The 25,553-nt window shown below is 55.2% G+C and overlaps 1 protein-coding gene across 2 annotated transcripts in view; it reads left to right on the top strand.

Annotated features, from left to right (window-relative positions):
• The window catches only part of BCR (BCR activator of RhoGEF and GTPase), a 122,075-nt gene that overhangs the window by 73,570 nt on the left and 22,952 nt on the right, over positions 1 to 25,553 (top strand). For both annotated transcript variants that reach the window (XM_046024882.1, XM_046024883.1), the window contains exons 5-14: positions 1,048 to 1,155; positions 4,582 to 4,642; positions 5,900 to 5,952; positions 8,339 to 8,479; positions 18,470 to 18,591; positions 19,641 to 19,809; positions 20,394 to 20,513; positions 21,433 to 21,508; positions 22,899 to 23,003; positions 23,591 to 23,665. In XM_046024882.1, coding sequence (XP_045880838.1) covers positions 1,048 to 1,155; positions 4,582 to 4,642; positions 5,900 to 5,952; positions 8,339 to 8,479; positions 18,470 to 18,591; positions 19,641 to 19,809; positions 20,394 to 20,513; positions 21,433 to 21,508; positions 22,899 to 23,003; positions 23,591 to 23,665 — 1,030 coding nt within the window. The remainder of the gene's footprint in view (positions 1 to 1,047; positions 1,156 to 4,581; positions 4,643 to 5,899; positions 5,953 to 8,338; positions 8,480 to 18,469; positions 18,592 to 19,640; positions 19,810 to 20,393; positions 20,514 to 21,432; positions 21,509 to 22,898; positions 23,004 to 23,590; positions 23,666 to 25,553) is intronic.

Below are 25,553 nucleotides of genomic sequence, written 5' to 3' on the forward strand. Positions count from 1 at the left end.
AAATCCCGGCTAGCAGGTCGCGGGGGTCCTCCATTTCCCTCCCCAGGCCTGGCTGTGCTGGTACAAGATGAGGGCTGGCTTCCCTCGGCTGCCTCTGAAGGTGACCTGGGGCCCAGAGGTGGTGGCAGCTTTCCTCCCGCCCCCACACACCCATGGAAGTTGTCACTCATTTGGGTCACTGATCAGGAGGTATGTGACGAGACCCTCTATTAATACCTTTGGTTTGACAAAAGACAAAATGCCTCTTGCCTTGGGGAGAAGGGATGGGGTAGCTGGGTGATGGACAACGGGGAGGGTATGTGCTGTATTCTATAAGACTGATGATTCACAGACCTGTACCCCTGAGGCAAATAATAAATTATATGTTAATTTTAAAAATAAATTAATTTTAAAAAATAAAAAATAAAATGCCTCTCGCCTTGCAGCTGGCAGCCAGCGTGTCTCCCACATGCCAGGTGTGGCTTGTGGTACCTGGACCCCTTGCCAGGTTTGGGCTGGGCTCATGTCTAGACAGTGGGAGCCCCTCTTCTCCAAGGCCAGCTAGATTGCATGGGCCTTACGTGTCTGAAGGGGTCGGACAAGAATGGAGCACTGTGGCCACCCCAGGCCAGGGGCCCACCTCCCTGTCCACTACGGCCTCCTACGGCCAGAATGAGAAGGTGCCTCCCCACCCCACCTATGTAGACTCTCGTCCGCGCTCACGGACAGCCTTGCATTTTAGACGGTGCATTTTACACGGTGCTGGTGGCACCATGTAAGTGAGTAGAGTGGGAGGAATCAGCAGCTGTGGAAGGGAGCTGTTACCTGCCCGGGGCTGTGAGTCACTTCTCAACGTGTCACTTGGAAGGGGGAACATGCTCAGTGCGTGGGGAGGGGAAGCAGGTGGGAGGCGACAGCAAGGAAGAGGTGAGGTGACTGCAGCTTGGTGCTGTCTGCTGCCCCTGGGCTTTCTCCAGAGCTGTGCACAGAAGCCCATTTCTCAGAAAGATGAGAAGCAGTGGCACCTGCCCTGCACCTGTCCCACACTCTGTTCCTTCCTCCCTGCAGGCCAGCCAGCTGGGTGTGTACCGAGCCTTTGTAGACAACTACGGAGTTGCCATGGAAACGGCTGAGAAGTGCTGTCAGGCCAACGCTCAGTTTGCAGAAATCTCTGAGGTACTCGTGACACTGTTCAGACAGGTGCACCCCTCCACCTCCCCCGGGTGGGACGTGGGCCGGTCGTTGGTACATCATGACCCGCGAGAACAAGGCATACCAGACCAAGTTCTGATTGTAAATCTCCGCTCTGTTTCCAGAGGCTTCTGGGTTAGCTCTGTCAGCCCTATGCGTGGGGGACACAGGAGGAGCAGCCCCACAAGAGCCCTGCGTCCCCCAGGGCCAGGGCCCAATTCTAGGGCTCTGCTGAGTGCCCCAGACACATAACTCTCTTGTGCCATCTGTGTGCAGTAATGAGTGTCCATAGTTCTGTCTCATTAGCAGAGGTCTGAATGTGAGGGTCCTGGGCTGACAAGGCACCTGGTTGCTAGAGAGCAGCCTGGGAGCTGTGCTGTGCTCTATTCCTCTGGGGAACATCGCTTGCTGGGGAGGCTGAGCAACTAATAAGGGGTGTGGGACTGAAGAATGCTCCAGGCTGGAGCTCCACAAGCACTGAAACCTTGAGCCCGGAGTGTTAGCATGAGGGGCCTCTGAGAGCACTTCGGATACAGAGAGGGACAAGCAGGCCATCCCTGGACCAGAACCTGCAGCACTGGCCTCTCCAGGCTCTGGAGAGGGTTTTCCACATCCTGTGTCTGCCCTGTGCAGTTGGGTGACATTTTCCTCTTTCTGGGCCTGTCATTACTTGTGATGGCTCCAGCTCCTCGGAGCTCTGACTTGCCTTCCCTCCACCAAGCAAGGATTCTGGGCAGAAAGAGTCCATGAGAGAAATTAGCATAAGAAAGATAATTGGAAACTAGAAATAGGTACTGAGTGGGGTCTCCCTTGCTGAGAGACAGTCATACCCTGACTGTCATACCTGGCTTTGTTCTGGGGGCTTTGTGCCATTTTGTAATTTGTCATGAGAGGGGGGTATTGTGGGTGCTGATTATCTCTCATGGTGGCAGTGGGTGCCATGCTGCTCTTCCAGAGCCTGTGGGGGCAGGCACTCCCTGCCTGTTACTGCTGGTAACAGGCTATACGCACCCAGGCTTCTATCTAGGCTGGCTCCAGACGTCCCTCCCTCTCTGCTCTGTTTTGCCTAGAGCATTGAGGCCATACCTTTCTTGAGCTCATTCGCTTAGCAAGCCCACCACCCCTAACAGCTGGGGTGTTGGTGCGGAATACAGAGTGACCTTGACAAATTAGAGACCTAATCCTTTAAGAGCAGGCTATAATTAGTATATGTGCTGCCGAAGCGAGCACAAGAGCAGGCTATAATTAAAGGGGGCCAAGTTCAAGTCCACCCAGACAGTTTCCTATAGAGGAAAGAGGAAGCAATGGTGAGACACCACCCAGGGGTCACATGGTCCCGTGGGAATCTGAGCTGAGGCAGGGGTGCTGGGAGGGAGACAGCTTTCTGCTGGCCCCCCGTGAAGCTTGTACCTTGAAGGTGGCATCCACTTGGGTTCTCCACCGTGTTTTTGAAGGAGACCCAGAGACACAGAGCAAAACTAAACCAAAGGAAACAAACAGCAGGTCAGGAGAGGTTGCATTCCAGGGGTTGGAGCTCAGGTGTGGGGACCGGATGGTCACTTCTAGGATGGGGAGCAGTGGAGCGATGGCCCTTCATCTGCTCCTGGCCCTGAAAACGAGCCAGAGCAGCGTCCACTTAGACTAGAGTTGCCCAAGCTGGGATTCCATGGAATGCCAGCTCCCACACGAGAGATATTGAGAGTTCTGGCAAAAGGTCCTCTGGGTCAAGTTAAGTTTGAGAACTGTGGGATTAAGCCAGATGTGTAAGTCTCCTTGAAGCAGGACTCCTGGACCTACCTCTGCACCGTGTGCGTGGTGTGGCCCAGGGGCACATGGTGTGAGGGCTCCTCCAGGCTCACGGGAGCATGGACCCTGAGTTTTGCAGGGGCTTGTGTTCTGCTCTCACACCCCCTCACTCACACTCCCGCGCCCCTTGGGAACTGCTGAGGCAGACATACAGATAAATAATCACGGTGAGGACCGTTCAACTCTCAAGAGAGGCACGAAAGTGCATTGTGGAGTTTGGCCCCAGTGAGCTGTAAATACCATCGTTTTTAGTCATGAGACATTGACTATAGCACGAGAGGTTGGGAAAGCCATCTCTGAGCCCCTTCCTGTCCCCGTGCTGGTTTTCATTGTTGTTCAACAGCCTGGTAGTGGGATTAACCATAGCTTCTTCCTGGAGGTGATTTCAGGTACACAGGAATCATACATCTTCGTTGCTCTGGGTATGTTGGACCCAATCGATGATGCCTTTGATGCAGTTGTGGGAGAACATGACCTACCCACCAAAAAGCCCTGCTCTCCTCCTGGGGATCATAGCGCCTGTTCGTTAGAAACTACAGGCCTGCCTTGCTTTATTGCACTTTGCAGGTACTGCATTTTTTACAAACTGAAGGTTTGCAGCAACCGTGTGTTGAGCAAGTCTCTCGGTGCCATTTTTCCAACAGCATTTGCTCGCTGTGTCACATTTTGGTAATTATTGCAACATTTCAAACTTTTCCATTGTTATTCTATTGTTGATGATGATCAGTGTTGATAATGACTTCCTGAAAGCTCAGATGATAGTAAGCATTCTTTAGCAATAAAGTATTTTTTAATTAAGGTAGGTCCATTGTTTTCAGACCTAGTGCTCTTAAACACTTAATAGACTGTAGTATACTGTAAGCATAATTTTTCTAGGCCCTAGAAAACAAAAACAAAAAAAATTCACTAGTCTTGCTCTATTGCAATACTCCCTTCTTTGTGGTGGTCCAGCAGCAAACCTACGAGATCTCCAAGGTATGCCTGTACATTTGGGAAGTCAGGAGAGAGTGGGAGGAGGGGGAATCCAGCGTGGGTCTCAGTGGTGAGGGGGCCTGCCCTGGCCATTTCCAGAGGTCAGTGCTTTTCCAGCCCTCCAGCCTGTTGCACACTGTTCAACTTCTCTGAGAAAGTGATTCTGTGCATTAAGGAAGGACACTGTGGTTTGCCTTGTTTTTATAGGCTTCTGTATATCCGAGGCTCTGTATCACCGAGGGGTGATTTTGTCCTTAGCAGATGACTGAGTAATGCCTGGGGATTTTTGATTGTCACAACAGGTGGGGGCATGCTGCTGCTATAGGTGGGGCCCTGGGGTGCTGCCCCGTGCCCTGTGATGTCCAGGACAGACCCCCACAGTAAGCAAATCCAAATCTCTGGCCCTGAATGTCAGTAGTTCCAGGTGAACCATGGTGCCCAGGGCAGGCCTTGTGTTCTGCCCACCCTGTATTTCATGCTTTGATCAAGGGCATACCCAAGACTTGCCTCCCCCTAAGGTTTTGTGCCGTGAAAGAAGGGTAAGTTTTCTGCAGAAGGTGGCTGGCCACTGGACTTGCTGCCCCTTCAGTGCTGCCTCAGTTGTCCCGTGTAAAAACGTGCTTTTCTTTGCAGAACCTGAGGGCCAGAAGCAACAAGGATGCCAAGGACCAGACGACCAAGAACTCTTTGGAAAGTGAGTTCTCTAGGCTGAGGCCTCTTCATGCTGTCCATGGGGGCAGCTGCCATGAGCTGATGGGGCATTTGCTAGAAAAGCAAACAGGTGACCCCTTTGGGTCACCCTCTGGCGACTTTGCTGTTCGAGACTTCTAATAGAGCGGAGACAGGGGAAAAGCGGCACTGGGTGTGCTGGGTGGTGAAGGACATGGTCAGGACCAGCCTGCCCCCAACAGTAGCAACCAGGAAGGATGGTAGGAGTTTGCAGACACCCATAAACCAGGCACTGCCGGGCATTTAAAATGTCATCATGTTGCCCCCAACGGCCCTGTAAGGAGGATTTTATGTTCCCTTTTTTCAGGTGACAGGACAGATTTAGAACGAAAGGAACTGAGCTGGAACCACAGGTCCTACGTGGCCAAGCACAGGGAAAGCCAGAGCTGTCAGGCTCCCCCAGGCCCGTGTGTCCAGCCTCTTCACTCTGGGAGGAAAGCAGCCTCAGCACTGATAGGTCACTTCTTGATTGCAGTTGTTAGGATAGCGTGAAGAATTGCACTTCCAGAAAACAGCAGACCTGGCTCTGCCAAGCAGAGCTTCACCGTCCTCTGAGTCAGCTTCTCATCTGTAAAATGGGGCTAACGATGCATGTCTTACGGTAGTGGTGGGAGTCACGTGAGGAAACGCACCTGACATATGTTAGGACACGTGTGCGCATCTGTGCCGGTCATGGGCTGGGCTCGCCGTCCTGATAGAGAAGTGGGGGCTGCCAAGGCTGGCCAGGGCTCCTGTGCTGCTGGAGACCAGGTGTCTGAAAACACTTACAAAGCCAAGAACTGTGTCGGCACCCGAGTAAGTTTCCGCTGTCCTCAAAGTCGGGGCTCCAAACTGTGCAGGGATGGGCATTGCGAGTGACATGCTGGTCTGCTCCCAGGAGACCCTCGGGGCCAGAGAGCAGGTGTCCTGCCATGATTGGGACCCTTGTCAGCCCATGTGCACCAGGTGCTCGTGGGCTACCCAGCTCCAGAGGGAGGGGCGTCAGCTTGGGTTCTGACCAGTAGCTCTGCACTCAGCATTTAATGTCACAGACCGAAAGCTCAAAGCCATGGGCTTATCTTCTAGGTGCTCTTGAGTTGGCGCTTGTCGCTGGGTATGGTATGGATTGGTTCCCAGGGCTGCTCTCTTTGCCCAAGCTCTTCCCACAAGGACAGGCAGGCAGGTGGTCTGGGGCTGCCTTCTCCATGCGCGGCCACCTCTCACCCTGCCCATCTCTCTGCAGCCCTGCTCTACAAGCCTGTGGACCGGGTGACCCGCAGCACGCTGGTCCTGCATGTGAGTCCCCCACCTGGAACCGTCTCAACCCCTTCTTGGCTTCTGATGTTCGTCAGTGTTATCCACCCCTTACCCCTGTTCCTGCCATACACCTTTATTGACGATGTTAGAAATGAGAGTCTCACGGGGGGGGGGGGGGACAAAGCAGGTTCGCAGGGGGGCCTGGGTGTTCTTGAAGAGGAGGTGCCAGGTGGAGCATCCTGTCCCAAGTAAGAAGGGCCTCCAAGGTAGATGGGGTCGGGGCACTGAGAGTAGGTGCCTTGCAGGGCCCCAAGGATGACCACTACCTCCCAGCCTGGGGAGAGGGAGCATGGGGAGGGCCCACCTCACTGGGGCTGCTCCTGAAGGCAGCAGGGGAAATGAAGCTGGCCCCTAGTCCTACTGCCCAGGTGACCCTCTTCACTTATATTTAGAGCAAGTTGTACATGCATTTTTTTTTTTTTTAAAGATTTTTATTTATTTATTTGACAGAGAGAGATACAAGTAGGCAGAGAGGCAGGCAGAGAGAGTGAGAGGGAAGCAGGCTCCCTGCCGAGCAGAGAGCCCGATGCGGGACTCGATCCCAGGACCCTGAGATCATGACCTGAGCCGAAGGCAGCGGCTTAAACCACTGAGCCACCCAGGCGCCCCTGTACATGCATTTTTTAGAAGATTTTATTTATTTATTTGACAGACAGAGATCACAAGTAGGCGGGGGGGGGGGAGGTGCGGGGTGCCGGAAGCAGGCTCCCTGCCGAGCAGAGATCCGATGCGGGGCTCGATCCCAGGACCCTGGAATCATGACCTGAGCCAAAGGCAGAGGCTTAACCCACTGAGCCTCCCAGGCGCCCCACATTTTTTTTTTTTTTTTTTTTTTAATTTACAACCAAGTCACCTAAGTGCATGAGGTTTCCATTTGCTTTCCTGCTTCCTCCCCACCACCACCACAGGAATTCTTTCATGCACATACTGACAACTTTTTTAATTACACAGAAGGCATTGTGCTATATGTATCATTCCATACTTTGCTTTTTTTTCCCCTTAATATAATGTGGTGGAGATTGTCCCACTTCAGCCCAAACAGCTCTGCCCCATAGAATTTAAGCTGTATAGTATTCTGTTGAGGGCACTTTTTTTTTTTTTTTTAATTTGACAGGCAGAGATCATAAGCAGGCAGAGAGACAGTGGCAGGGAAGCAGACTCCCCGCTGAGCAGAGAGCCCGATGTGGGTGGGGCTCGATCTCAGGACCCTGAAATCATGACCTGAGCCGAAGGCAGAGGCTTATTAACCTACTGAGCCACACAGGCACCCCAGAGTGCATACTTCTTAAATCTTTTTTTTAAAAGATTTTATTTAAGATCTTTATTAAGAGACAGTGAGAGAGGGAACACAAACAGGACGAGGGAGAGGGAGAAGCAGGCTTCCCGCCAAGCAGGGAGCCTGATGTGGATCTTTATTCCAGGACCCCGGGATCATGACCTGAGCCAAAGGCAGACGCTTAACGACTGAGCCTCCCAGGCGCCCCTTAAGTGCACATTTCATAATTCCTCACTATCTTCTGATAAAGAGGGAGATGAGAGGCATGGTTAGAAGGCTCTGGCTGGTGGCCTGTCGAACAGAGCCTCAGAGGCCTTTATCTGTCCTCACTCTAAGCATCCTGACAGGAAGAAGCCAGAACCACTCAGAGGTGGCGTGGGGGTTCTGGAACCATGAGCACCAGAGCTTTCCTCCAAGCTTATATCATCTCAGCAGAGGAGATCTGAAAGCTAAGGGGAGTTCGTTTTTCTGAACCAAGGAGCTGTTGACCTTCCACATGAATTACTTGCCGCACGAGTTACTTGCATTCCTAGTGGAGAAGGAGTCAGCGTTTCCATCTGTATTCTAAAGAGGTTTAGTCTCTTCTCTAAAGCAGGAGGAGCAGGGAAGGCCAGGTGCTTTCTCCTGAGCTGGCACAGACCAGAGGTCCTGAACAAGGCCAATTCTGCCCCCTAGGGGACATGCAGCAATGTCGGAGACTTTGCTTCTCATCCCAAATGCCAAGGAGGAGTGCCAGCATCTAGTGGGTAGAGGCCGGGGTTAGGGAGGGCTGTGTCCTACAGTGTACAGGACAGCCCCCACCACAAGAAATGGTCCAGCCCAGAACGTCGTGGGCCGAGGTGGACAAACCCTGCCCTCGACCCCAAGAGCAGGAGCCCCTGTTGGCAGCTTGCATACAGCATGGACTTGTGGGAACACCGTCTAGGTTTAGGACCTGCTTATGGGATGGTGCTCGGCAGACACTGCCCGCCTAGCCCCGGCCCGTCAGAGAGCTGTCCTGGGTTTGCCTGGCCTGTGTCTGCAGTTTGCACACCGTGGTGGGTGCCAGGGCTGGGCTCCCTCTGACCTGAGTCTCCTCACCTAATATAGGACTTGCTGAAGCACACACCCTCCAGCCACCCCGACCACCCTTTGCTGCAGGATGCCCTCCGTATCTCACAGAACTTCCTGTCCAGCATCAACGAGGAGATCACGCCCCGCCGGCAGTCCATGACCGTGAAGAAAGGAGAGGTGAGCGACCCCGGGGACAGTCAGGGTGCGCCAGCCTCCCCACTGGCCAGGGGGACGTTGGAGCCCTCTTCTGGTCCTTAGCAGACTGTGCCTCCTGTTCAGCCTAACACAGGAAACATGGTACCTTTTAGGGTGTTGACCCTAAAACCCAGTCCCCAGAGCAGGGTATCCAGGTGGAGTTGCCGGGCTGCTCACCTCGCCTGGCCACCTCTTTTCCCAGTGTGGGGGTCGTGTCCAGGGCACCCCTTCTTTTCCCTACACCCTTGTCAGCTCAGGGTCCCCAGCTGAGGAGACCGGTGAGAAGGAGGATGTCGTTTTGTCTGGAGAGATCTAGTTCCTCCTGAGTGTTCTCTCCATGAAAAACAGTTGAAGGTTTCCCCTCTTATCTGAAGATGGAACATTCCTGTGAAATCTTTTGTAAGCTGAAATGCTGTAAAGTGAAGAGGCTGTCACCATTTGTAAAGCGAAAATCTTCTTCAGGTCTATTTTGGTTACTGAAAACAAGGACTCATGTAGGTCTTTGGTAAAGGTAAACTTCTGAATAGTGTGGGAAACCCGTATGACCAGATTTAAGGATTTAAAAAGGAGGAGGAGCGGGAGGTACAAGGAGTTTGTGGGCTTGCTTGTCTTCAACTAGGAGGATTCTCTCCTTCCTCCCTCTCTCACCAAGAGCCACCCCTGGCCTTTATCTCCCTGCACATCATCGATAAGAGGGTAGCGAACGGAGGGGCTAGGAATGCATGGCCCAGCCCGCCCCATGGCCTCTGCTGCCTTGACCCTGCTAGGAGGGGCCCAGTGAGGTGTGGGCAGGTGCCATCCCTGGCAGGCAGCACTCAGTGGGAGAGCAGAGCTGTGTAAATCAGGGAGGCTGGCATCTAGCACAAGTGTGAGCAGCATCAAAGCAAGGGAGGCTGACCTGTGGCCGCTGGGCTCTTGTGCAGGGATGGTTGCTGTACGGCCCGGGCAGGACACGGCCAGCAGTGAGCCTGACAGTAGCTGCCCCTGAAAGCCACTTCTTCCTCTTTCTTCTGGTTCACGTGCCAGGTGCTCGGCACTGACAGCTCACCCTTCTGCAATCAGGGTTTCTCTTCTTCATCCACCTGGACTAGCAGGCAGGCCTCTCAGATCTGTCCTCCCTACTCCTTTGGGAAGTAGGTACCTGAGTGCAAGGCAGAAAGCTTGCATGGGCCCAGAGTCTCATCAGGCTTAACCAGGAGCGAGGGGCTCAGTGAGATTTCTCATGGTGGGCCAGGGTCAAGGAGGAGGGAGGTAAATGCTCCAGTCCGCCCTTCGGGCGGGTCCAGGCCCTGGAGCCAGGCTCACACGGAGATCCGATGCCAACGTCGGCATGAACTCATCCACCACGTGGCTTGGACCATGCTTGCTTCTCTTCCCTGGATCTGTTCCCCCCTTTTACAACAGGGTGGGTACTCGGACCCGGGCACCCAAAGCTCACGACTCTTGGCAACAGTGTTGCCGGCAGGCAAACAGAAGCAGTCTCTGAGCTCGTGGAAGGCAGGAGTGGGTCCCCAGCACCTCCCAGGGCCTCCACACCCAGTTGTCCGATATCTAGAACTTGGGGGTGGTGGGGTTCAGCACTCTGCCCCTGGGTCAGCCCCGCTTCCAGCTCAGGGACTCCGGAGGAGTGCAAAGCTTTGGCCTCCCTAACCAGATGTGGGATTTGCTTCTGTCCAGACTCCTTTTGGGTTTGTGCCCAGCTCACCCTTCCCTTTCTCCTCTGCCGACTATTCTGAGAGCGATTTCCTCCTGGGAAGCAAATATTTGAGTCCTTTTCCTCTCAGCTTTTCATACAGGGCTGAGTCTGCCCTCAGCACCCAAATCCTGCTGTTCAGGATACCTGGAGAGAAATACCTTCTTGCTCCTTGCCTCAGTGAAGGTGGCTGTCCTAGAGAATTGAGGAAAATCAAATGTTACCTGGGAAGTGGCAGCCCAGCCCCTGTCCTGCATCTGTTACCATAGGCTTCCTTCTGTGCTGACCCATGGTCAGGGTCCCAGAGTGACCCTGGGAAGGTGACCCAGGAAGTCTGTCAGAGCTAGCCAGTTCATGAAGAGAAGGGCTTTTATCTCCAACCACCTCTCCCCCACCGGATCTGGTCCTGTTGGCCTCAGTGATACTTGCTTAGTGAGAGGGATCACTCGGGTACCTCAACTAAACAAGGAGAGAGAAGCTAATCCCTTCTGAGAGGTTGTGAGTCTGACTCGCATGCACCTTCTCTCCGTCCCATGCATGGTAAGGGAGGTGGTGGCCAGCCCAGTATGACAGATATGTGCCCACGCTCATGCTCCTCACCCCCACCATCCCAGGCATAGACATCACTAATCGATCAGTCTGAGGACATACCGCAGGCTGCCCAACCCAGTTTACAGTCCCCAGTGTGGTAGGAAGGGTGCTACTAGAAGGGCGGTCCCCCAACCTGATTCAGCCCTGCCCACCACTTACCAATGGTTTTGATTTGGGAAGCCCTTATTTCTTTGCCAGGTGTCTATAATCTGAGGACAGTGTCTCAGGATCTGCAGCCCTCCAGGGGGCCGTTGTGAGACAGAAAGGGTCTCATGACCTCTGAGGGGGTGTCTAAGAGCAAGGGTGATGATTTGCCCTCATGGGTACCATTCATGTTGGAGGTGGTAGGAAAGCACCCTCTAGATCACCAGCCAGGAGATAATCTGCAGGTCCCGGGAAGGGTGGGGAGGTGCAGGCTACTTCCTTTTAGAATTTGCAGCTGGGGAGAGTCTGAGATTTGGAAGTACCTATTTCTTTTTCCCGCCTGTGTTCTTGTCTCTAAATTTGGTATATAACATTGACTATCAAGCTTCCAAAGGGAGAGAAAAAGTGGGCTTCTGAGTTCCCCTAATGACTCTGTGAGGTTAGAGGTATTTTCCAGGGGAGGACACTACGGCTCAGAAAGGTTGCATGACTTGCCCACAGTCACACAGCCACTAAGTAGCCAGGCCGGGATGTGAGGCCAGTGCACTTGTGCACTGCAGGTGTGTAGGACTTATGATAGCTCCCCCCACACTCCCCCACACCCTTGCGAACCCACAGGACTGTCCACCCCTCCTGGGTCCCTGTATAAAGAGCTACCTGGACATAGGTGGTCGTAAGGAGATGTGTCCCTTTGGTTTGCCAGAGCTTTAGGCTCTGAGTGGAGCCCCATCCCCTGCTTCTCCTGCTGGGAGCATGGTCAGGGGCAGGGGGTCTCTGTTTCTAGCTCTCCTGACAGTTTTCTAGGGAAAGAAAAGGTACCTCCATTGGCCTGGATGTATGGAGATACCCCCACAGTCACTGCTTGCCCTCCCGAGAGGTGGCCTCTCTCTTCCTGCTCAGCCTGGGTCAGTCAGCACTGGAAGGCCCCGAGTGAGCCCTGAGCTGGGCCAACAGCCCCAGGCCCCCTCTGTGGCTCCTGTAATCTCATCACACTTTATAGCCAGTCCCCACAGCTCCAGGGCTGTGCTTTTTGAGGAAGAGGGACTTTGGGCAGCATTACAGGTGCCTCCTTGACCCTGAACTGTGGCTGGCAGATGGTCTCACCAGGCTGTCTCCTCGCCCTCGCATCCCAGGGGCTGTGAGCAACAGGCACGTCCCAGGAGGACACCCTCCTCAGCCAGCCAGGAGCCGGTCAGGACCAAGAGGTCCCGCTGGCACATTTTCTTCCCAGGCCTGGGACCTGCAGGCTGGTGGCTGGGTGCTCCTTCATTTAGCTGAATGAACTTTAAGCTGCCAGCTGATTTCCCCGTGCGGCTGCCTGCCTGTCTCTTCTTAGCACCGCACCGTGTGCTGCCCGGCATCCCAGCTCAGGCTGGGAGACAAATGGGATGATCCTGTGTGGTGTCTCATTTCCCAAGAGCCAGCCTTGTCTTGGAGCCATTTTCTACCCAGGTTCCCAGGTGCCCCGAGCAGCAGAAGGCAGGTGGGCAGGCTGAACAGGAGCCCCCAGGGAGGTGTCGCCAGTGCAGGCTGAGGCCGAGGGATGGTGAGGCTCAGGCAGAGGAGAGGGGAGGCCTCTGGCTTAAGGATTAAAGAATTGGAAACGCCATACCCTGTGGCAGTTTACAGGGGTGCTGCGGGAGGGGGTGGGCATGAAGACAGCCAAAGGGTTGGGGTTCCCAGCGCCACCAGACCCCGTGTTTGGTGACCTCAGCAGTGCCATCTCTGAGCCTCAGCTTGGTCAGCTGTGGGATGGGGCTGAGTCTAGACCCCGTGTCGTCCAGTTTCAGAGAATGTCCACAATGTGGGGGCCCCATCAGGGCAAGGCTGGTGCTCTGTGTCTAGGCCTTTTCTCAACCTTTCATAAAGTTCATAAAGTTCTCCACTTGTCTGGGCCCAGGTTCTGATTCTTCCAGAAACATGGGCATGTTACTTAACTCTGAGCCTTTCCTTCTCTAAGAGTGGTGGAGCTGGAACCTGCTGCCGGGGACAGTTCGGCCAAGTGTGAGATGTTTCAGGAAGCACTCTGCACAGGGCCCAGCACCCAGCGGGTGCTCAGTGAACATGCCTACTGTGCATCAGCGGCATGCTGCCCCGGGCTCACCCTGCCCTCTATCCAGCAGGCCCCTGTCCCTTCCAGGCAACACCGTGCTCTGACTTCATCCCCCCGATTGGTTGTCTTACAATGATGCATCTCTCCAGGGCATGGGAAATCAGAGGTGCTCTCGGGGACCAGGGAGTGGAGATGTACTCTGCAGGGAGGCCAAGTGGGCAGGTGCCAAGAGCCCTAGAACAGTTACAAGGGCAAGAGAGTCAGGTGGGGCCCTCAGCACACACTAGGCTGCAGGGACACTTGTTACTCCACCTGATGAACCTCCAGATCCCAGTGACTTACCCTGCAGCCGGGACTGCTCTGATAGGCAGTGTCAGCTGGGCCGCTCGCATGCAGCCAGCGACCCCCAGTTTCAGTCCTCACTCTGGGAGCATGGGAATGAGGGGGCCCAGGCTGCCAGCTTCCTCCAGGGCCAGATGTGCTGAATCTGGCCCACGCTTAGAGCCAAGCCAGGCACCCTCAGCCAGCAACTGATGCCACTTGCTTATGGCCACCTTCCTTGTTCTCCTCTCTGGGCCCTCCTTGGCAACCCTTCTTGTTCTCACCTGGCCAGGCCCCACTGGCTTATCACTAAACTCCCGATTCCTGTCCCTGACAAAGTTTCCCTGTACCCCCTCCATGGAACCGTGGTCTCTGGCTTCTTTGTCTGTGTGCCGCAGTCTACTCCATTGCTTGAACAAAGTGCCATCTGCTGGGGGTTCAGACAACAGGCTTTTATTTCACACAGTTCTGGGGGCTGGGAGTCTCGAGGTCACCAGCATGCTCAGGGTCTGGTACAAGCCTATTTCCTGGCACAGACGGCCACCTTTTTGCTGTGTGCCCCTACGGCTTTTCCTCACAGTGTGCATATGGAGAGAGCTCTGTTTTCCTCTTTTTAGAAGGGCACCCGTCCCATCATGGGCTCCCACCTTCTCAGGCTTACCTAAACCTAATTGCCTACAAAGGCCCTGCCTCCAGAGACTGTCACATTGTGGGGTGAGGGCTTCGACGTATGGATTTTGGGGTAGACACAAATATCAGTCTGTAACAGTGCACTTCTTCCAGATGCCTCCTTCCTGGGTGGGCTCTGTCTGGGGGTCGGAGGCCTAGATGACAGCTGGGGGAGGCCAGCCAGCCTAGAGGAAGACCCCTGGGGAAGGAGACGCCCCTCTTCCAAAGATGGTGGACACATAATGTAACCTCACTGACCTCAGTTTCCTTGTCTGTAGCAATGAGGGTGATGGTACCTCCCCCCAACCTAGTCATCACGAAGTGTGAGAAGCCCAGTGACAGGGCACCTCTCAATGCAGGGCCTAGACCTGCAAAGGACTTGGCTTATGGGAGCCAATAGCCCCATGTGGGCACATTTAATCCTCTGAAAAATGCCACCAAGCAGGTGTTTGCATCCCCTCTTATATTTTAAGGCAGCTGAGGCTCAGAGAGATGAACTGGCTGAGCCAGCATCATCACTGCAGAGAAGAGAGGAGGGTGGGCTGCAGACACCTCACTCCCTGGCAGCGTGAGCCTATCACTCTTCCAGGGAGGCAAGTGGTATCCCCTCTAAACAGGTGTTCCCCACCTGGAATGTGGGAGTAGGGGCCTCCCCAAGTGGAGTGCCTTCCCCACCACCATCACTGTTCTACCCCATAGTGCACACAAAGACATGCACACGAGGGGACACACGCTGCAATATACACAGGGACAAAAACACACCCATACCTACAGAGGGACATGGGACACATAGACCCATGGATACACAGGGACATGGAAACATCTAGAACGATACACAGAACCACAGGAACATGATACACACATGAGGACACAGACATAGAAATATATATACAAGGGACACACACACATGGGGAAACACGGAGATCAGGACCCATACACTGATGGGGATACACACATACAAAGACATGCCTGCCTACATGGGGACACACACAGAGAGACACAGAGACACATGAATTCTTTTTCGCACAAACGCACTCCTGTGGCCCCCCCAATGGGCTGGCTTTCCTGAGTCACTGTCCCGTAGACCTTGAGAATGGTGCTGCCCTACCCTGGGGTCCAGCGGGTTCCAGGTCTTCTCCTACAGCTCTACCCAGGGCTGTTTGCTCTGCATGAGATGCTGAGGCAAAGGGACAGTCCTTTCTAGCTACCCGACTTCACACCATCTTTAGACCAAAGCCCACAGTGCCATGGGACTAGGATCCAGTGCAGCCAAGCTGTGTGACCCTGCTGTGTCCCCTCAAGGGGACACAGGTGGGCCGCACCAGAAGTTGGTGCTGCAGACAGGGCTAGTGAGCATTTCCAAGTGGGACGTCTCCTGGGCAGACAGGGTTCTCCTGGCTCTACACTGGTCCCATGTGGGCTGGCAGGGCTTCTCTGCAGAAGCCCAGGATCTGAGAAGAAGCCCGGATGATGGCCACAGGGTCCGGTAGCCCCTCAGATGCCTCAGCCAAAGGGCAGAGAAGCCCCTCAAAAACTTGCTGTTGGGCCTGCACCTGCTTCATCCCTCCTTCATTTCTGTCCTCTTCTCTGATCATCTATCCTTTGCCTCTCTCCTTCCTGAAATGGTTTCTATGCAGATAAGGGTTTGTTGTGGTTTCTTCATGGACCTGTTTCAGCGGCAGGATCCCTCTTCAGCCTGGGGCTTTGGGCTGGACTCTGAGCAGGGCTGATCCCAGGCCTAGGCTGGCTGACCTCCAGAGCCAACAGGAGGCGTCTACCCAGGCGTCAGGGCCCTAGGCTATGCATTCAGTGTGGGACCACCAGCCCTAAGAGTTAGTGCCTCAGGACTACCCCTGGGCCTGGGGAAATATGGACAGAGGCAGTGTGATGCCCGACCCGACCCTCTCCCTCACACTCCCCTCGCCTGCTGCCTTGCCCCCCTCCCCCCAACTCTGGTCTCTCTCCTGGGGTCCAGGCTCCCTTTGTGGATTTGCCAGAGTATAGTTGGGGGCCTGTTTTCCTGGGGCTGGGAGACCCCTCCTGCCCAATTCCTGGATATTTTCTGTTTGGGCATGCCAGAAGACCACAGGGTGGCCTGGGGTTCAGAAGCAAGACCCAGTGCTTTCTCTGGAGGGAGGGCTACTGTGACAAGACAGGGAAAACTCACAATGAAAGAGCCTTACTCTGAAGATAGCCACTGCTGTCCAGCACCTGCACACTGCAAGGGTCTGGCAGGTGACATGCACGACTCACACCCTCTGCTCTCCCTCGGAGACAGAGCGTGGCATGGAGCAGGGCTCAGACTGGGATGCTTTGGGGGCAGTGGGCTGACTAGGAAGTATCGGGGCTCCCTTGGCTTTGGGGCTTCTCTTAGAAGGATGAGGGTTTGCATAGGCAAGAGTTTACGCGGAGGGTTTTGGCGACTGTCACAGTATCCAAATAGAGTCTGCCTGTCACAGCCTCCCAAGGCTGCAGGCTGAGCCCCCGGGATCTGTGTACTCCTCATAGTCAACCATGGGTCCTCTCCACACAGCAGGGCAGGCATGTGGGCTGCCCCAAGCACTAGGGAATACTCAGTGGTCTTGTGGAGGATGAATGCGACACTTCAGCTAAAAGGTGTGAGCTGCAGGACCTTGCAGGGAGAGAGGGTGGGCGTTGCTGGGACTCCCGGGCATTTCTGACCTGCTGGTGATGAGTCTACTTCTGAGCTGGACATCAGGGGCCCTCTACTGGTGGTGGCCAGAAGCTCAATCGCTTTGTATGGAGAAAGGATCCACGTCCCGTCACAGAGGGTCCCTGGGTCCCTGCCCCCTGGGCTGGAAGACCTTCTCCCCTGTCCCTGCTGCAGAGGCATCTGTCCGTTCATTCCTCTGGGACTTTAGGGTCCCAGGAGCCTTCACAGACCTGCTCCCTGATGAGGACCCAGCAGTCAGGTTTGTCCTAGGCTTTGCCCTAGGGTCTCCAGCTCCATGTGGACATTTCTCCAGGTGCACACACTTTCTTGCTTCCTGTAGCCGCCAATACCAGGTGGGCTGTCTGCCCATGCCACACGGGCAGGGGGTAAGTGACAATGAGTCATGCCCTTGGAACACAGGCAGTCTTCCAGCGCTTCCACTTAATGCTCTTCCATTTAAATCATTCGCTCCCTGGAGCCAGGGGCAGCTGGCCATTGTGACCTGAGCTGAATGTGACAGTGATGTGTGGCTTTTGCACCTGGGAGTGCTGGGGCCCAGCCCAGGCTATACTTGCTTCTGGGCAGCTCTGCTGGCTCCAGCTCTTGCAGAGAGTCTGGGAGAGTTCGGGAGGCACAGGCTCCTCAAGAAGAGTCTGAGGTTGCAAGTGGCAGGGAGCCAGGCGTGGGCCTGCCAAGCACACCAGGGGCAGGGGTGAGCTTGGAGATACCTCCAGCTGGGGAGATGCTATGGATATGGATATGGATCATTCCAGTATATGTACCTGATCCTCCAGGCCCTTCCCTGGCCATCGCAGTGAGGAGTAGGGAGTCACCCTCCCTGGAGGGCCTTCCCAGAAGCCAGGGTGGCTGGGTTCCCGCTAAGCATCTGGTCTCTCTCCCATGGGCTTTTGAATTCCAAGGACAGAGCCTGCTGAGCATCTCTGCTTGCTCAATCACCTGAGTCCCCTGCCTGGGACAGGTGGTAAACCTCTCCAAGGGTCCCGTTTCTCATCTGTGAGATGGGCACAAGGACCTGCTCGCAGGGTGTCGTGGGGATCACATCCAGTGATGAGGCCATGTGCTCGCACAGCATACCTGGAATGTGCATGGGAAAGGGGGAGGCTTGCCACGTCAGCCTCTCATCCTGTGTTTGTGTCCTTGGCATAGCACCGTGTTGACCCTCATGAGGTACCGGGCACTCTTTTTCGGAAGATTTACCGACTTACCTTGGTGTGCCATTCAGCTACCCCCAGAGCTGTATGAGCCAGTGGGAGTGTTCTTGTCTTTCAGATGAAGCACCTGGGTGCAGAGGCACGTGGCTTGCTGGCGGGCTAGTGCCTCCTGTCCCCTTGCTCAGTCTAGGTCCAGTGCGTCCTGGGCAGGTCACCTCAGACTCAGGCTGCAGGTATCCAGGCATCTTATGTGGGCTTCTGCCCGTCAGTGGGCCTGTGCTATAATGGTCCTTCTGTAAGAAGGCCTCTCGCATGGCCAGCCTCTTACCCGGCCTGGGTCTCCAGTTGCTGCCCTACAGAGGCAGGGACCACCCTGCTCACAGGGGTTTCCTGCCACCTTTTTCTCTGCACACCACTGACATAGCTGTAATGTCCCCCTCCCCAGCCTTCAGGCCAGCAGCTGGTACCCTGTCCACTCACCCTCCTCCACAGCCCAAGCACCCGAGAAGCTTTGCTGAACAAAGAGAAAAGTGTATGTGTGTGTTTGCTGAGATGGGGGAGCACTGGAGACTGGGTCTGAGAGTGGGAGACTAAGTCAGTGAAGGGCTCCCCCCCGGCCTGCTGCCCTGACTCAAGCCCCCACTACACTCCACAGAACCGGCAGCTGCTGAAGGACAGCTTCATGGTGGAGCTGGTGGAGGGGGCCCGTAAGCTGCGCCATGTGTTCCTGTTCACTGACCTGCTCCTCTGTACCAAGCTCAAGAAACAGAGTGGGGGGTAAGTGACCATATGGTGCCCGTCCTGCCAGGTGGAGAGGTCTTGGGGCTGGGCGGGGGTCTAGTCTCATGGGTGAAGGAAACCTAGCTTTCTTTTTTTTTCCCCCTTGGGCGGTGAGCCTGAAGAGTTTGGTAACTATGTGTCCAGGCCACTTTCTGTAGGTCACATTGTTTCCAGCTGGCCGTGATGCCAGGCTCAGGGTCAAAGGTCACCACTAACAACTTGGGGACAGTCTAGGTCAGGAACAGTGACTGGTCTGTTACCTTCTGCAGTGGAAAGGGAACCTACCTGATGAGGTGCTCTTGGGGGTCTGTCATGTCATGACCCAGAAAAAGTGGCAGGTCAGAGAGCTGCAGGGTCTGGTGCAGGCTGGCAGGTGAGGGAGCAGGGTGGAGAGTGGGGGGGCATCACTAGACCATCCCGGTACTTTGTCTCCCCAGACCTGGTGAGAGCTTCTAAATTATTCTTGACCTAGGCTACAAACCACCCCCCAACACACCCCTCCTCCCGGGAATCAGACCACCCAGGTTGCACCAGCTGTAAAGGAAATAAGAGATTATATTGAGAAAGACCAGAACTGGGCTCTTTCCCCCGTTCTGTCATTACCATACTGAGTACACTTAAACCAGTCACCTCAGAAGACAGCCTCAGTTTCCCCTTCTGTCACGGCTAGGGATTACCCCCAGGAGATCTGTAGCCCCTCAAACTCTACGGCTCTAGGGGTGTCTGCAGTCCTGTCCTGTTGGTGGATGCCCCCCATGGATGTGCTCCCACATCAGGGAGCCTGTGAGCCGCCACTGTCTCAACCCAGGATGAGGTGGATCAGGCCTAAGTCACACAAGCAGAGTGCCCATTGCTAGGGGTCACCGGGACTGGGTCCCCAGTGTTGGCCAGAGGCCTTATGCCAACCTATCACACGGACTACAAGCTAGGTTTCAAGGTCTTATAAACTATGCGAGCCTCAAACTTAGGCTTTTCCCGTTCTTGAGAGCAATGACATTAGCAAAGGAGAAGCAGTCCATGTGTTAATGTGCTGTTTCCTCCCCCAGCAAAACCCAGCAGTACGACTGCAAATGGTACATCCCACTCACGGATCTCAGCTTCCAGACGGTGGACGAGTCAGAGGCGGCTCCCAGCATCCCGCTGGTGCTGGACGAGGAGCTGGATGCCATGAAGATCAAGATATCCCAGATCAAGAACGATATCCAGAGAGAGAAGGTGAGACCAGTTGGGAAGGAGCAAGGCTAGGCCTTGCAGCTAGAGTGGCAGCCAGCCCTCACACACGGGTATCTGGTGTCTGATCCACTTCCGGCCTTGGAGACCTGCTGGGATCCCTGTGAGCCCGCCTTCAGGCTTGGAGCCATCCAGTGTGTGGGGTGGGGGAGGTGCCCGGCGGCACTGATGGAGAGAGGATCCCAGGAAGGGGGATCAGCCCCTGTAGGTGTTCTGGACTGGCCCAGGCAGGCCTCTGGTTGTTTCTGGAGAGATTATAAGACTTGAGGAAGAGTGAGGGTTCGCATGTAAGGTTAGCCCTGGCCAGAGCAGGCACCTTGCGGTGGCCACAGACAAGGTGGGTCCCCAGAAGGTTGGGCTTTGGTTCAGGGATGCCTGGCTGAGGTGGGCTCAGCAGGACAGGGGTCCTCCTCCCCCTGGCCTACGGCTCCACACCCCCACCCTTGGCCTACAGCTCCACAAACCCTGTAGGCGGAGGAAGGCTCTGGGAGCAGGGGGGACGGGATGGGCGGGAGCAGGTAGCATGGGCCCCCGGGATGGAAATGTGACCATGTGGCCTCTCCCCACAGAGGGCAAACAAGGGCAGCAAGGCCATCGAGAGGCTGAAGAAGAAGCTGTCAGAGCAGGAGTCGCTGCTCCTGCTCATGTCCCCTAGCATGGCCTTCAGGGTACACAACCGCAACGGCAAGGTGAGCACCCACCACAATCTCACTCAGCCAGCTGGGGCCTCCCCCTGCTAGCCCCGGCAGATGCTCCTGGCCCCCAGGTCCCATGTAACTGGAACCTCGCTGTGCTGTGGCCGAGACCCACCGCCCAGCTGGGTGGCAGCTGTGTTCCCTGGCTCCTGTGTGGCAGGTACAACAGCAGCCCTTTACCTCTGGAGGGCGCTCCCACACCACGAGAGGCTGGTTCAGTACGGCACACCCAGGCCCATGTGTCCCTCGGACAGGTGCTTTGGGCCGAAGCCCCCAGATTGACCTCATCCCTTATAGCTGGGAGGTGGCGGGGTCTCCAGGAAGTCCGACTAGGGCAGGGGGTTCGCAGGTTTGTGCAGACCCGGACCTCAGTACGGGGATTCCATCTGGGGACCTCATGGGCCTGAGGGGTACCTTCTGTCCTGAGTCTGGCTCCTGGTGCCCTCTGGAGTCCGGGCCTCACCCTCGCCGGGCATCGCACATGGCCGTCAGCGGGCAGCCTAGGGAGGCAGCTAGTGGGCTCTGTGAGAGCCTCGTCTCTGGGTCACAGCTCAGGGCCTGTGTGTTGGATGCAGGTGGTCAGGGTGGCACCAGCGCTCACTTCTGCAGATCCCACCTGGTTACCTTCTCTGTGGCCCTAAGTCACAGCATGCCATGCCCTGGCCCAAGCAGGGGGTGGGTTCTGGAGGCAGAGCTCCATGGGGCACGGGAGCTGTGGCGTAAAGCCCAGCTGGCAGGAAGGGTGGAGAGTGCCAGAAACACAAGCCAAGCTGTGAGCACACTCAGCCACCAGGCTCTAGCCAGCCTCTGTCACCCGGGTACATGTGCCTTGGAGGGGTGCACTGCTGGAGCACGTGCGGACGGCGATGGGGGGTGAAGGTAGGCAGGGTGCATTCTCCGTCTCGCTCCCCAGAGTTACACGTTCCTGATCTCTTCTGACTACGAGCGTGCTGAGTGGAGGGAGAACATCCGAGAGCAGCAGAAAAAGTGTAAGTGGCATCTGCAAGGAGAGACTTGGAACCTCGGGGCTGGATATTCATCTCCTCCTATGGTTTCAACCCTTTTCTTCCTGAGGGGCTGGGCAGTGGCTCTCTTACCCAAGTGATGCTACGTGAGCTCTGATTCAGAAAATAAATTGGACAGGAGCTCTTGCTAGGGCCCTGCCCTCTATGCCCGCTTTCCTAGACCTCCCCCACATCCCCTGTATGTCACCCCCACTTGCTTTCTGACCTTCCCTGTGAACTCTTCCTCTCCCCCAGTGCCTCTCCTAAACTCCCCACCTCCTTCCTGAACCTCCCTACTCTGATGCCTACCTGTCCTCTGTGGGCCCCCCTCGCCCCTGCCTGCCCTGCCCCCTGGTCTCCCTCACCCCCAGCAGGTGCTGATGCCAAAGAGGCCCTTGGCTGGACCCGCCCAGGTAGCCACACTGTGCTGGTCCCAGTCCTTGTCCAAGGGACCAGCACTTGATCACTCTTAGGGTAGGGTGCTTGCTCTTCTCTGGGATGGTCCCTTTCCTGGGTGCTTCCTTCTCTTAGCAGTTTCCACCTTCTCCTGAGCTCAGAGCTGTCCATGAGCCTGTCTGGCAGGCTTAAGGAGTGGGAAGGCAGACCCTGCCACAAGTCCCGGGGCTGCCCCACTTGGGTCCTTCTTCTGCACCCCAGCTGTGTGGTTCGGGATTCCTGAGCCATCCTTGCTAAGAGGTTCCCAGGTATGCTGCGTGTGGCACCGTTTTGAGAGTGCCTGCAGAGAGCGCTGGGCTAGCACCGTGTCCCAGGTGGGCTGGGAGCTCCACATGCCTCTGCCCTGTCCTGAGCTCCCATTCCTCCAGGCTTATTGTCCTTGCCTGTGCTGAGCCATAATCACCCCCACCCCACAGTGCCTGCTGCCCTGCCTGGGCTCGTATCCCAGGTGTACTTTTATAACCAGGGTACCCCAACCATTTGCAGCATGGCAGCGTCTGTTCCCTGCTCAGCGCTGCAACAGGAATCAGCCCCCTTTCCTCACCTGGTGGAGATCCAGGGACCCTTGTTGGCAGAGCTCAGGGCAGGGCTCTGCTAGGTGTCTGTGTGGAAAGATGCTCCTAGCCGCCCTCTCACAGTTGCCTCGGGGCTGTGCTTAGGTGACAGGCCCGCTTTTGTGTTTCCAAGCCTTATGCTAATTCCTCCTGCCCTCGGAGCCCAGCCTCAGCCAAGGCCACGCCTTGCTTGGCCATTTACCAGCTCCTTTCTTGGGAGCAGGTCGCCCCCTCCTGGCCACCACAGCTCATCACCATGGTGAAGGTCTTGTGTGGGGACATCAGAGAACACCCTCTGGGTGTCCCCGGGGTCTGGGGAACCATGCAGGCTGGCTGGTTGATGCACCTGGTTTCTACCCTCTCAGGTTTCAAAAGCTTCTCGCTGACGTCCGTGGAGCTGCAGATGCTGACCAATTCGTGTGTCAAACTGCAGACCGTCCACAGCATTCCACTGACCATCAACAAAGAAGGTGGGCTGTCCTCCCAAGGGCTGCTGTCCCTTTCTGCTGTCAGCACTGTCTTTGGTACCATAGGTTTCTCAAAGGAACACGTGTGCTGCTAGGGGCTTGTCAGCCCCTCCCAGGAGTGGATGGGACAGGTTAGGGGTGGTCTGTCCCCAGCTTCTGGGTGGTTGAGGAGACCCATGACTTTGTTCCTCGTCATACGACACATCTCAGATACTCTGTGCTCTGGGTCTGGCCCTGCTCCCCTGTCCTCCCTTTTGGTCATGCTGCATTTTGCGTCCACTCATCCACATACTTATGTCTACTCATTCCTGCTCACGAGCACTTGGGTTGCGCACATGTCCCCTTTCCTGTCCTGGGAACCTTATTACTCTTCACCTTAGTCACAGGTCTACTTTGCTGTGAACCCAACTCAGATCCTCAGGTCCCTGAGACGGAGGCTACAGTGGATATGTTTCTAGCTCATGACATCCCGTGCTAAGCAAATGGCTGTCACATGGTGCTCCCCTCGAGGGTTGGTTTTGAAGCAGAGCCTGTCACCTGCCTCCCTGTCTCAGGAGCATGGATGCTGACCTCTCTGCTCTCTTGCACAGATGATGAATCTCCCGGGCTGTACGGGTTCCTGAATGTCATCGTCCACTCCGCGACTGGCTTTAAGCAGAGTTCAAGTAAGTGGTTGGTTTGGGGAGGAAGGGTGCAGGGTACTGACCTGGAGGCTGTGAGGAACCAGGGTCGTGACTCAGATTATCATCAGATGCCTTGGACCCTAAACCCTGTGAGGTCCTGTGCAAGTTGGCACGCCTAGTGGACTGTTAACAGTCTCTGGTCCCTGGTCCCTGGACCAGATGGCAAGCTACTGAGCTGCCCCCTGCAGGCGGGTCTTATAATTACAGGCACTGGAGTTGGCTACCGGCAGGAGGCACGGACCGCCTGGGTTCCAAGCTGTGGAAAGCTGCGCCTTGACCCAGCCAGCAGAGTAGATTTGGCTGCTGAGAGCTAAATGGATCCCCTTTTCCTCCTACCCCTCCGAGGTGGGGAGTGCCTTGCAGGTGCTCAGGCAGGGGCTGGTTGCATTTCAATCTAAGACAGCACAGGCTGCCCCCCTCAGCGTGCCACCTCCTTGTGAGTCCTTGGGGCCCCTTGTAGGAGGATGCAGGACAGGGGCTGTGCTGCTGTGCTTTCCCACTGATGCTGCAAAGCTGAACGAGAAATCACTGATAAGCCACAGCCAAGAAGACAGAATTTACAAACCATGTGTGTGTGTGTGCGTGCGCGCGCATGCGTGTGTGTACACATGATACAGGATTTGTGTTCAGAGTATGAAGAACTCTCAGAACCGCAGTGCAAAGGAGACAACCTAGTTTTTAAAAATGAACGAAAGATTTGAATACACTTCACCAAAAAAATACAGGTAGCTAATTAGCACGTGAAAAGGTGTCCATGGTTGTAGGGAGATGGAAATTAAAACCACAGTGAGATCCCACTTCATACCCACCAGGATGGCGATAATCAAAAAGGTGCACAGTGACAAATGTCGGTGGGAGTGTGGAGAAATTGGAACCCTTAGGCCCTCCACTGGTGGGGATGTGAAAGGGTTCAGCCTGGAACCTGGAAGACAGTTTGACGGTTTCTTAAAAAGTTAAACACACCCCTGCCGTGTGACCCAGCAGCCCTGCTTTTAAGTATTTACTCTAAAGAGATGTGCTCATGTTCACATAAAACATGCCATGTTCATCCACGTGACGGAGTGCCACTCAGCAGTAGAAAGGTACAGAGTACTGATAAAGGCAACCACGGGGATGAATCGAAAGAGAATTATTCCTAGCAAGACACCCAATTCAAAAGACTACATGTCATATCATTCTGCTTGTCAGAAATTTCTAGAAAATCACCATTTGGAGACAGAAAGCCTGGCAGGGGTTTCCTGGGGCTCAGGGTGGGAGGAGACTTGTCTGCCATTGAGCCCAAGGAGCCTTTTTGGGGAGAGTGCAGTGTCCTAAAACAGTGGCAGTGCTGTTTGCACAGTGTTTAAATTTTCTGCAAATCCCCAAACTTGTAACAGATGGGTTCTGTGGTATGCAGATTATAGCTCCATAAAGTCATCACACAGATGTAATTGTTCCCCTGGGCGCACCGGCCTCACGCCCCCCTCACATAAATGCTGGTGTTTTTGAGGGTTCCATATAGGCCTTCACTATGAATACTTCCTCCTTCCTGTGCCCAGGGACCTTTCCGTCAACAGCGCATATGATGCCTAGCTCCTTCCTCTCCATCCCCACTCTGCTCTCCTGGGCCTCCTCTCTTATCTTTCCATCTGGGTCCTCAGCGTCCCGCACCCCAAACTCCGCATCTCCACAGTGACCCTATCACTCAGGCCCCTAAACTTGTTCCTCTTGTGTCCTGCCCCAGTGAGAAGTGCCACCGTCCACCCCATGGCAAGGCCAAAAACCACCATGTGGTTTACTGGTCATATCCGTAAGATAACATTCCCTGTCAGTGAAATTTCATTGTTACCTCTGGCCCTTGCCCCAGCCTTCTTCTAGACCCTGGCAGTGG

This window comes from Meles meles, chromosome 12 (assembly GCF_922984935.1).
Source record: "Meles meles chromosome 12, mMelMel3.1 paternal haplotype, whole genome shotgun sequence".
Classification (NCBI taxonomy): domain Eukaryota; kingdom Metazoa; phylum Chordata; class Mammalia; order Carnivora; family Mustelidae; genus Meles; species Meles meles.